The 12,743-nt window shown below is 41.5% G+C and overlaps 1 protein-coding gene across 3 annotated transcripts in view; it reads left to right on the plus strand.

Annotated features, from left to right (window-relative positions):
- The window catches only part of PGM2L1 (phosphoglucomutase 2 like 1), a 42,000-nt gene extending 30,641 nt beyond the window's left edge, over positions 1–11,359 (plus strand). For all 3 annotated transcript variants that reach the window (XM_075491353.1, XM_075491352.1, XM_075491351.1), the window contains 5 exons: positions 891–984; positions 2,211–2,340; positions 3,701–3,890; positions 4,408–4,541; positions 6,859–11,359. In XM_075491353.1, coding sequence (XP_075347468.1) covers positions 891–984; positions 2,211–2,340; positions 3,701–3,890; positions 4,408–4,541; positions 6,859–6,961 — 651 coding nt within the window. In that variant the 3' untranslated portion in view covers positions 6,962–11,359. The remainder of the gene's footprint in view (positions 1–890; positions 985–2,210; positions 2,341–3,700; positions 3,891–4,407; positions 4,542–6,858) is intronic.
- Positions 11,360–12,743: the final 1,384 nt, after the last annotated feature.

Consider the following 12,743-nt stretch of genomic DNA (forward strand, 5'->3'; position numbering starts at 1 on the left):
ATGTCTTAATTAAATCCATGTGCAATAGGAAAAAATATTTTGCCAAACAATGAGGAATTAAAAACTAAAATTGAAAGCAAGTCTGAAAACCATTCTGAAGTGACTGTCCAAATATGCTTAATCAGGTTGAATATCACTGCCTTGTAGTGAATTTGTCTCACTAATTACTGTTCACTTTTTTTTTTTTCTGGGAAGGACACATTTGACTGAAAAAAAGCTAGGAGTTGACAGAACCCCTTGGTATCCTCTAAAAGCTTCCCCCCTTTGTACCTTCCTTCTCTCCAAGAAGGACTGTTTGTAAGCTTTTGACTGCTTTTGCATGATTTGAAGAGCACAAGCAGTGCTCTTGCCTCCCATCACCCAAAATTGCTGGTTATATTTCTGGAACTTTTCCTTTTGAATAACTTTGTCCTGTTGTCTGATCTGATAAGCACACAGAAGATCTTGTCTGATCTTGGAGAGAACCACACTCTCTCAAGCATGCCTACTCCTTGATTTGACATTCATGTCCCAGTTGAGTATTCACTAGTAAAATGCTATCCAGTGACTCTTTGCCTCAGTTTCATAATCTAAACTGAAGATATGATTTGTCTAATGTTTGTCTTTGCTATCCCTATTCTGTTTGTGAATTGATTAGATTTAAATTCAGGGAAATTATTTCAAGAAAATCAATAAAATGTCCTTAAGCTTTAGTGTTTTGACTCTGCAGCAGTCTTTCCCATTGACCCTAAAATTCAGAACGCATAATCTTTTTTTTTTTCTTTCTCTCTCTCTCTTTTTTTTTTTTTGAGTCTGAAGCATCCTGGAAGTGAAGGGAATAGTGGCTAGACTTTCTTCTTTTACTTGAAACTAAATTGAAAATATGTATTTAATGCACTTTTCTATTTCAGGAAACGCTCCCTGGTTTTAAATGGATTGGAAGTAGAGTAAAAGATCTCCTAGATAACGGAAAAGAAATTCTCTTTGCATTTGAAGAGTCTATCGGTATGTATGTTAACATCACTTTAAAATGTGGAGAACTGCAGGGGGAAAAGCGACTAAAAAGGAGTGGTCTTAGTTACGAAATGAAACACAGAAGTACTTTATTTTTGTTCTTGTAGTTACTAGTATTGGTATTTTGCTCTCATCAAATCAACTTGTCAACTGTCATAATAAAGGATGTATGAATCTCTGGTTCTGGTACAGTTTGTGCAGTACAGCCTTGTGCAGTTTCCTGATACAAACCTCTTCTGATACAGGTTGAAATTCCTGAGATGCCAGAGCCAAACTGCTGCTGTTTTGTGGCCTTGTAGCTGAGATTAAGCACAGGATCTGTTCTTAATCAGTTTAATATCTTACAGACCCTCTCTCTGAGGACTTGCTATTAATGCCTATGTGGAGCTGGGACATGGCTTGCTTCGGTCACGCTATCCATCGCACCAGTACTGCAGTTCCTCCAGGAGCTGTACACCTCATACTTCAGAACAATATGTGAGGAATCCAGACATGTGCAGGAATAGCATTAAATACCTTACAGAAGTGTGTGAATATTCCTGCTGACCTTACCTTGAGCACACTATTTATCTTGGTAATCTTGCTGACACCACTTATCTGTACAGAACTGTGTAGTGAACGTTTCGGCTATAGGAATTCTCCACTTCTTAGGATAAATGGCAGCTTTCTGGGACAGCGTATTCACGTAAATATGGCGTTTGAAAATGAAGCACGTGGCGAACAGGGTGTGTGCCTGTCCCAGTTTCATTCATAAAATTAAAGAAGCTTTTAACCATAAGGAGTTAAGATCTTGCTCATGGATCCCTTCAGAAAGAAGGCGTCTTGGCCATACTGTGGAGCACTGGTTTATGGGTTACCAAGGCTGTATCTGTCTGGGTTCCTTTGATGCAAATTACTGGCAAGACTCTTTGCAGTATCAGTGTGCTTGCACAAAACAAGCAAATTTTTATGTTTAGCACCGTACTATGAGAGATCTTTTCAGAGAGCAGATGTTGTTATCAATCTGGAATTAATTGATTATAGCATGTCTCTTTCCAGCCCTATAACCCCTAAGTTAATGAGATTTCTTAGAAAAGGGGAATGCGTATGCAGTAATAAAACCAACTTCCATGTATCGGCCAATTTTCTTCTACAGGAAAAAGGTTAAAACTTCAATCAAGTAAATCAGTGTAATAGTATGTCAGGTTATTTTTCCACAATCAATTTTTTATTTCTAGGCTTTATGTGTGGCACATCAGTGTTGGATAAAGATGGTGTAAGCGCAGCTGTGGTCATAGCTGAAATGGCAACCTACCTGGAGGGCAAGAACTTAACACTAGCACAGAAACTCATTGAGATATATGAAACGTAAGTTGTATTTTTCCTTAGTATGTTCTACTTAACTATTTTGGAGCTGGGAATAATCTAGTAAATATTTTTAATGCGTCCCTCAGGTGTTTTCTCATTGTAAGTTGTTTTTTCTGATGCTATGATGGACTACACACTTCAGTATTACAGATACCACTTGAATACCATATCTCCCAAAGGACTGAAGAGGCCCTTTCTATCATGTTTCTGCAATAAATTGTGAAAGAGTCAAATTTTGCATATGGATTCACCAGGGCAAACTTTTGTCTCTTATTTGATTCATGCTATGTTATTCTCTTACCTTCTGGCGGGTAGCGATATCTTAGTTGTGGTCTGTGTGCCTCTCTTTAAACACTTACTGTTTTCACTTAAACACGGTCTGGGGATTGTTAGAAGATCACGTGCTGTTCTTGCAGAGATTTGTAATAGAGCAGAGGTTAAGGAATGGCCTGCGTTCAATAGCTGTGGACGCAATTCACTGCAATAAAATGAGGAATGTGTTTGTGTCAGAATTAAGTCATGTACAAATAAGCCCAGTTCATCAGCAGAAGTTCCTGTGCTTCTAACGGAACTGGTGGCACAGTTACAGCAAATTATATATGCCATTCCTTTTCCTGCTGGCCCAGCAGAAAGACAGACTGTGGCCCTTAGAAACTTGGAACGAGGAAGCAGAAACGATGGTCAGCATTTATCTCTTTATGGCACTTGGGAGTTTGCCCTGTCGTATGCAAACTGTAGCAAAAACAATTCTGCACAGCTGAATTGAAAAGCTGTCAATGATAGTGGTAACAGAAGAATTCATCTTCCAGTCACACTTAATTTTTTAAGCTGCAGAGAAGGGTCTCCATAGAATGAGGAGCGGGTGGAGTATAGTAAAGAACAACTTAAATTTCGACGTGCAAACATGGCTGCTGCACCTAGGGAGTGCTTGTGTTGGGTCTGATTGGGGATAGTAGTTTTAACTTGGATGAAATAATCAGTCACCTTCCTCGGAGGTTGTTGAAATAATCTGTTGTTGTGGCTGCTCGCGTGGCTACAGCAGACGATTTTTGATGGTGTGGGAATGATACTGCATATTAATTTCCTGACGGCTACCAAGGCTGCACTTAGCCAAATGGTTGGCTTTTATTTCTTTGGAACTGAAACCTTTGCTTGAATTTAAAAATAGCTTAAGATGATCTGAGTAATGCAGTGAAATCTGCTTCAGAGTCCAAACATTTGCCTATAAATACTTGTTTCCACAGGTGTGAGAACTGCATTCTTTTTCTGTTACTGCTTTTCCAAACGGGGGCTTTTTTTAGATTCCAAATGTGCAGAAAACTTCTGAATCTTGTAACCGAAAATGTTAATCTGCTTGTAGGTATGGATATCACATATCAAAGACTTCCTATTTCTTGTGCTATGATCCTCCTACTATCAAAAGGATATTTGAGAAACTTCGGAACTTTGATGCCCCTCAGTCTTATCCAAAATGTTGTGGTATTTACAATATATTACATGTACGAGATATTACCACTGGCTATGATAGCAGCCAGCCAAATAAGAAATCGGTGAGTTACAAAGTATTTTTGCAGGAGAGGTTCTCTTTTTGAAGAGACTGAAAGTTAAATACGCCAAGAACTATGCAGAAAGGCGTACTGTGTCAACTAAGATGGCAGTATAATTACCATCAACAACACTTACTGGGGAGAAAACTGCTTAAATGTGAAATGGCTTGGCTATTGTGTTGACTATTTTGATATAACAATGAATGAACTTTTAGTTGAAGTGAGCTTGATGCTTCTGCAACTTTTAAGCTCTCTAGCAGGCTTCCAGATGTTGGAATTCCAATGGGAGTAAGAGGCAGGCCCGTTATCCTGAAATACGGAGTCTGATCTAGGCGATAGGCCTGTCAGGCTGAAATGACTTGTTCTGGTCTGTTGCATTGGCTGGTGGATGTATACTGCAAGGGATTTCAGCATGTTTATTTAGCTTTGTTTGTACTGAATGTTATATTTTAAAAGAAAAACAAAACCCACTTTTGTGTTAGTTGGGGTGTTCTGTAGTAAAATGTTGTTGTTTATGTAGGTGTTACCAGTGAGTAAAAGCAGTCAGATGATCACTTTTACATTTCAAAATGGTTGTGTTGCCACCCTTCGGACAAGTGGAACAGAACCAAAGATCAAGTACTACGCAGAGATGTGTGCGCTGCCCGAACAGAGGTCAGTAGCAGGTCCGCATGCGTGCATTGCAAGATGCCTTTGGGCCGAAAGGTCAGTATGCAGGAATCGATTCCCCCCCTGGTGAGGGATTCCTCTGCTGCCTCCTTGGAGACCTGAGCCTCAGCTGACTGTTCCAACCTGTTAAACTGGCCAGAGTGATGCACGTTCCTGCTCATAATGGATCCCCGCTGTAGTGGATAAGACAAAGAATTGAATTTTCAGCATCTGCTACAATAGGAGACTTCTTTTATTAACCCAATTCCTCATTCACTTAGAATTAAAAAGTGACGAAGTTGTGCTGCTGCTGGCAAGTATGCTTAAACCCAGGTGGATTCCTGTTGCATTTGGGAATCTGCTGTGTTGCTCTGAGCTACTGGAGAGTAACTAGAGGTCTGTCCCCTTCTGGCAGCCACCTGGATTGAGCTTCTTCCAGTTTAAAAGGGAGGAAAAAAATATAGGGTATGTTTACACCATTGAAATCAGGAGTGCGAATGAGGAGCCTAGGTTCTCAGTCTAGCTAATGGAGAGAAGCAGGCTCTTAAACTGATTCCTAACCTAAAGTGCGTGAGTACACCTCCTTTTAGACTCGTGTCCCAATATTCCTGTGGAGCAGAGAATTGAAAATGACATAAAGGAGCCTCTGATTCAGTATTTATTTCTACTTATTGGCAGGAATTCAGGGTGAGCACATTTTTATCACTGAATATTTAGGTCAGACTTAGGCAGCCAGTGGATAGTGAGTGGTAGATTGCCTTTGCTTGTACAATGTGCACGTGAGGGGATACCCAGATCCGTGCCTAGACAGCTTTCCATGGGTTGCTGAAGTATTCTTTAAAACATGGTTTATTGCTACATGAAGTGTCTAACACATGTACGGCCCATCTTTTGAATCATGTTTTTAAATTGTTCTGAATTGACCATGGAATAACAGCAGGCCAGAGAAGTGGTAGGAGTTCTACACCCCAATTTTCTGAATGGCAGCTCTTGCCAGAAGCTTGGATTTATTTGGTCGGAGAGCTTTCTGATTGTCTGGTGTGTGAATGCACTTCTTTGTTTATACGGGTATGGAAATTCTCACTTCAGTTGGAACATGCTTCCATAAACCTGGGAGTGGGCAAGGTACCATTTGGTGTAAATGCTGAAGAAAAGGTAAGATATAGTTGAGGCAAACAGCTGTGCCAACAAGGAAAAAATAAATGCTAGAAATATTGCCCTTAACCTCATCTTACCACACGTGAGGGCCAGACGAGTAAGGGTAGTGGGAAGAGAAACAAAGTACCTGCGATGCTTTGATGCATCATTTGGGCTTCTGCTGCTGTTCATTCTGGTAAATCAGAAAAATACATCGACCTTTAATTTTAGTAATATGTATGGTTAATGGCAGTTATTATCTGGAACATGAAACTGAAAAGCTTTCAAGCTTCCTTGGTTCAGGGCATAAAATGGTCTGTAGGAACCTCAGAAAGCACTCCTTGCCATGATAGCTTTGCAAATATTTCTCTGAGTTGCTGTTTATTGATTATTCTTAAAAGCTGAGCATCAGGAAAGTCAGTTTTATTGCACCATTTTTGGGGTGGTTTTTTAAAAGGAAGTGGTGACGTGAAGGGCAGTGATAAATTGCCAGTTCCACAAATGAACAAAGCAAATGCAAATAAGCCTGTTTTGCCTCTTCCTTTAAAAACAGACTGAGTTCCTCTCCCTCCAGTGTGGCTTTCGGGGTAGGAGAGGGATTATGCATTTTTAAAGGAGTGTTGCAACGCGTTTGTGCATGTGGATGTCGTCTTTTTACTCAAATGAATGTCTGGGCATTTAAATAGGGAAAGGATCAGTATATTCCAGTGTCCTCTTGTGAGCTGTGACGCTTTGCCCAATTACTCAATCCCCCTACATTGCATTTTTGTCAAAATACAATCAGATACCCTATATTCTTCACTACACAGCATCCAGATGCCCATCTAGGGTATCTACCTCTTCTCTTAATAGCTCGTTCTTACTTTCTAATCCATTTACAATCTGTGCCTGACCTGTCTTGCATTGGTTCTGCAGTCATTAGTTCTTGTGTCCTCTCTGCTCGCCTATAGCCCTCTAGTGGCTATTTTTTTTCCTGTAATTTAATTAAATTGATTTAAATTAATATTGCAATAGTCTTTACCGAAAAGTAGCTTGTTAAAGCAAGCAGGCTGGAGTCTCTACACGTTGATGCTTGTAGGAAACATAACAGAGCTAGTCCATCACCATCAGATCTTGCTCTTTATTTTATTTGTAATAGATGCTTGGTGTTTATCAAACCTCTGACATGGTATTGGTCTCTCTCTAGTGACAGAACCGTGCTGGAAGAAGAACTTCAGAAACTTATTGAAGCTTTGATTGAGAATTTTCTTGAACCTGATAAGAATGGACTGACTTGGCGCTCTGCTTAGATCTCCTGTACCTGGTGTTCAGAGACGTGACTGCCTGCACTGCGTCATGTGAAACAAAGGAACCAAGAACAGAACTCAGTTTAATCCGTGTGTGTGTGTGTTAAACAAACAGCTACATTTTTATTCTCTAACGAAGAAGCATTCTTTTGTCAGGCTTTTCACCAAAGTCTGGGCTAGAAAATTGGGATAAGGAGGAGAAGTGAGAGAAAAGGACGGAATTTATTATTACAATTTCCTGTCCTTTTGACCAAAAGATTAATTAATCCACACCAATGCAAATGAGCTGCCCTAGTGGGTTTAAGACAGCTGATCTTAGCCAGTAGATCTTGTCTTAAACTAATTTCAGGTACCCAAAACCTTTTGCGTGACAAGGTTTTAAAACGGGGTAGTCATAGTATTTGAAGGAAGCGATCGCTCCAAACTGATGACAAAGCCTGCTTCTTCCCAGCTGTTGTGTGTGAATGTAGGTATCATTGTTACTGGTCTTAATTTCCAAAAATGTTGAAGTAGAGTTCAGTGCTTAGCATTTCTTGTTTAAGCAAACCGTTCAATATGACATTTTTCAGCTACTTCAGTATCCTGTTAAAGGTGCTCTTGCTGCATTGTATCTTTCCCTATGTCTATCTTAAAATATTTACTTGACAGTGAACCGATAGTGGCAACACATGCAGTTCCGCTTGCAGTCTGGGTTTTGAATTACATAGTGCCTTTCCAAGGCTTCCAAAGGAGCAAACTGGTTCGTTCCTCGGTTAAATTGCTCATTCTAACTACTATAGGCTTTGTGGCCGTTTTTGTCCCACATCCCTGAAGGCACTTAAGCTTTTTTTTATTTAATGAATGTTTCAAAAATTTAGTAAATGTGTATGAAAAGTCCAGTTAGTGACTTTTTTGTTTTGATGGCTTGAATTCATACTGTGTATTTAAAAAAAAAAAAAAGGGGGGGGAGGGGAGAAAGTGAAGGTGAGATGCTGAAACCCTTGATTTTTTTTTTTCTTTACTAAATCATGATTTTTTTGGTCACGTCTTGTAAACTAATTTCTGTTAGAACAGCTGTTCGCAAATACTATTATTCTTTATCTTTTTAGGTAAAATTTTTAACAACTTCCCATTACGTTTCCTACCTTTGCTTGAGCAGAAAGTGCTACTGCTAATCACTTTTTTCCAAAAAATAGACCAATACAGAAATTCTCACGTAGATATCTAGGATTTCAGAAAATAAAAGCCGTTTTTGGCACAGAAAAGCTGTGGAAGATACTTTAACTGAAACAACGCTTCAAGAAAAACTGCATATTGATTAACTGAGACTAATACTTGTTAATGTGTGCTGCTAAATTGCTAATATAAGCCTTCAGAATAAAGTCAGTGATGTTGTGGACATCTCCCTGCTATCACTTTACAGTAATTAGATAAAAGAAATAGATGAAACTGAACACTTAACCTCTGTGGTGAAGGTTACATGAGAGAGAACCCAAGATGCACTTAAGTTAAAGCCGTTGTTTTGCCGCTATTGTTAAATCTTAAAATTTGTCCTCCATCTTATTATACCCTTACAGCTTGATGCCATAGGAGCGCCCAGAGTGGTTTTGTATGTGTTGCATCTAGACGGCTTTAAAGAGCACCAAGGTTTCTGTGTCTGTGCGGGTATTGGGTATTTCATGCTGACAGAAGCTTTGCACTATAACCGTGGATAAGTATTTTGCTGTATATGAATGTACATGTACTGCAGAAGGTCTGTGTTGCACAAATTCTTATTTGCCGCCGGTATTTATTTATTTTTTATTTTAAGAGAAGATATTTCCAAATTGTTCTGCAGTTGAGTGAAATGTATCTAATGCCAAAAAACTTTTTTTTCTTGATTGTACATTTGACTGATGTGGTGGGGAAAATGGGTGAAAGCTTTTACACTTAGAGTATACTCATGTTATTGTACAGCGCTGGGTAGGTCTCAGAAGGTGCGAAGGCATTTCTGACTGCTGCTTTGGCTTCGGTTTTCACGAAAAGGTGCAGATCTGGATCCCAACTGCACTGAATTTGAAGGAAGTCTTGCCGTTTGTTCCACTGACAGCAGATTAAAGCCTTAGGCATTTTGGATTTTGTTTTTAAATAGCCTACCAGTAGTTCAGAAGAGAACAAGTGACTTGGAACATAATTTTGAACAAAGGTAAACACTGTAAAAAGCGTAGTGTGTGTGATGAGGCCAGCCGTGTGTATATTGTAGCAGTTAGCGTTAGGAGTTATGTCTTGTGAGTTACGTTTGTGCTCTTACAAAGAGCACAAATCTGCAATTTCCCAGAGATCTGCTTTATATCAGTAGGCAAGTGTTATAAATGCAGTATGGAAGAAAATCGTGATTACGTTTTCAAATCGGCATTCTTAGAAGTTGGTAACTGTTCATAGTCTAAATATCTTCGATAAAAAAACAAATACAGGGAGTTAACTACCTGGGATTCTTCTTGTCAATAGATTTGAGCAGTAAGTTATAGACGTAGTAGTGCTTATGGAATGACAGCAACAGGCACAATGTGTTGAATGTATCTTAAGGGTATAATAACTATTGCTGTTTTTAAACTGCTGCTACCGTTGTTTTCCTACTGTATTTGAACTGTTTGATATATTTATACTGTTCCATTTGTGGAACTCCTCCTTTATCTCCTCCCTCTGATCTTGCTTCCCTTACTTCTGTTACTGTGAAGGACTGTAATTCTCTTACTTCATCGCCCTGTAACTTTGTTATACATTGTGTTAGAGTTTGTTGGGCTTGTGCGCAGCCTTCTTTCAGTTGTCAGCTGTTCTTTACTGCTTTTCAGATAAGAACAAAAGCTTTTCAAGCTTGAGTAGGAAGCAGATAATAGATCAAAGTATGTTGTGGATGTTTACTAGGCGCTTCCAGTTAAAATATGCCTTTTCAAAGGCTGGTCTACAGCAAGTCATTGGTTTAAACTGTAACCATACAGCCAATGATTTGGTTTTAGCATTTGATAAAATTAGGAGGGCTTGGTTTTGTCTTTTTTCCCTTTTTGATGTGATAGGCTTCATCTCTGTCTCACTCAGATACATGGTAAAGTTGTGTTTCCGTGGGCCTAGGATAGGACCTTTGTAAGTACAGGGGACTTGCCAGGCAAGGTTAAATGTCTACGATACAGAGCTTGTAGCAGAATTTTTTTATTCTAGTTGTGATACAGCATCCAGTCTGTGGTTTAAATAGCTTCAAGTGCTATTCATGTCTCTCCTCCTGCAACTCTAAAGGACGCTTCCTGCCATGGCGCGAGTGAATCATCAACTCCTGCGTGGAAGAGCAGGAGGGAGCGTGTTTAACACAGGAGAGTTCGACTGGAAGCTCCAAGCACAGCTCTAGCCATAGCCCAAAGTAGCATAGCCCCTGCTTTGTGTTTGCCCTTGGCACGGTGTCCTGTTTGGATGGTGAGCCAGTTCTGCTTCACCTGCCCTTCCCGCAGCCGGGGCCCCAGCAGGATGAACTCGAGGGAACCAGGTTTCCCTTGGGCTGCGGGAGAACTGGGACCTGATTAGGTCTCTTAATGTCCTTAACTTTAAATACCCAGCTTTTCCTTCTAAGGAAGGGAAATGCTTATTTGTGTCATCCACAGAGTAAATTAAGAATTAAATTTCTGTGTGTTTGTTTCAGACGCTGAGGTGACACACTGCCTGGGGCTCTTACTTGCCTTGGGCAGTTCTCGACTGCTCTCAAGCTGTTGCTGTATCTTTACTTGAAGGATACCTGCATGTTGAAATTTCTGGCGTTATTCCCTGATTCAGCGGTACTCAGGTAGCACTTTGTGTCCGCTCTCTGTCTGGCTCCTGAAGTATTAGGGATTTCAGCTCCTGTTTTATTAAAGGGAGTGTGTTTTATGTGAAGCTATCGGAGTACTGAGGGAGAAGCCACCAGGTGGAACGATGGCTTCTGTCATTTGGGGCAAGGTGGAACATGTGGTCTGCTCTAGGAAGCACTTCCAAAAGCTTTAGAAAGCACTTGGATGTTCTCTTTAATTTTAAGACTATTATTGTCATCACTTCATTTTGTCTTTCCCCTCCTTTTTGGCCTCTTCTCTCCCCAAGTAAGATGGTGATGCCTAGATGATCAGAGTCCATCCTGATAGCAAATTCCTGGTGCACAGCACATTTTCCATCCTCCCTCGCCCTTTGCGTGCTCAATCACCTTGTATAAAGCTACTCTTGAAGTATCTGAAGTTGGGTTGTTCTCCTTGTCTGGAAATCCTGGGGAGTTCTGGATCTGTACTCTTGTTTACCCAGTGTCTGTTCTTCTGTAAAACTAGGGCATATTACAAATACAGAGTGAGAATTTGCACTTTTCGGAAGTATTTCTGTGTGTATTGCTATGTGGATTTAGCTGAATGAAGTGTTATAAGTAATAAAATATTCTCTTCGTAGTAGCAATCCTTCATGTTTCTTCGGTCTTCTTTAGCCAAATGCTATTGCCCCAAAAACGGAGCTGGTGGATAACTGTTCCTGACTTGGCGCAGGAGGAATATCCACTGTGTGCCACTCGGATACCTAAAGCCCCAGGAACAACAGCGTTTCCTGAAGCTGTTCAGAGGCTCATCCTTCTGATGACACTAAATGACATCTGTCACGTCAAACTGTGACGCTGTCTCCAAGGGGCTCAGCACTGAAGTTGTCCCAGGGCAGAGCACCAAGGACTGTCAGGCTAGTTGTGACCTGAAGTCACCACTGATGCCACCACGGAGCAGATGGGAAGAGAGCCAAGGTCAGGGCACCAAGCTGGGGAGCGACCTGCTGCTGCGCAAGCCAGAGAGGGGAATGAGAGGAGAGAGCGACTGCCCGAAAGGGGAGGGTGGGTCTGATGGGTGACGCGTCCATAAATAATTCTTTCTCCTTTTAAGCCAGGCAGGAATCGGAGGAAGGAAGTGCCCCATGTCTACAGCTCCCCTCTCAAGGGACACTTCCCCGCCATGCTTGACATCTTTTAGCTAGGGTGACACGGACTTTGTCTTCATGAAGGTGGGAGAGAAAGCAGACGGGTAATATGATGTAAAGGGGACCGTGCTCCGGGAAAGGTGCACGTTCATCGCAGGTATACTCTTAAGCAGGTTTAGGTGGATGTTTGGGGCCATAAGGCAGGCGGGCACGAGCCAGAACGAGGAGAGGCTGGTGTCTTGAGGGTGAAGATGCTTCAGGAAAAGCAACAGCCTAGAAGGGAGCAGGTGAGGGGAGCGAGAGGGTCTGTCTGTGAGCCCGGGGTGGGGAAAAGGGGACTGGGGGAGAGGAGGAGCGGCCGCCGTTGCAGGCGAGCTGGGGTGAGAGACCCTGCGGGTCTGACCCAGGGGTGGCACTTGCCCAAAAGAAAAGTGTCAGCTCCATGTAGAGAGTCCCACCAGCAAAGTTGGTGGGGGAGAGGGACCGTCCTCTTGCTGGTCCCTCTGTCCTCAGGAGATCACCCTCTGCTCAGGATTTTATGGGGTTCTTATGCTCCCTGTTAAACTCCGAGTTGATTTCACCCCAGCTCCGCTTTAATATTTTAAAGGCTGCTTTAAAGCATGGTCAAAGTTGATGTAAGACAGTTCCTGGGGGGACAGCAGCGTGTCCAGGGAGGGTTCCTGCATCCCTTCAGTGATGGCTGCAAGCTTCATCCCAGGGGAGTCTGCATGTGAATTGTTCTTTTTTTTTTCTTTTTTCTTTAGCTCTGAATTATTCCCTGTGCTGTGCTGACAGCGCAAGGGATGGTGCTTTCCAGGGAGAGACTTAACCATACCCCTGAAGCCTTCAGACTGGTTGTTAAATGAGA

Source organism: Mycteria americana, chromosome 1, assembly GCF_035582795.1.
Source record: "Mycteria americana isolate JAX WOST 10 ecotype Jacksonville Zoo and Gardens chromosome 1, USCA_MyAme_1.0, whole genome shotgun sequence".
Taxonomy (NCBI): Eukaryota; Metazoa; Chordata; class Aves; order Ciconiiformes; family Ciconiidae; genus Mycteria; species Mycteria americana.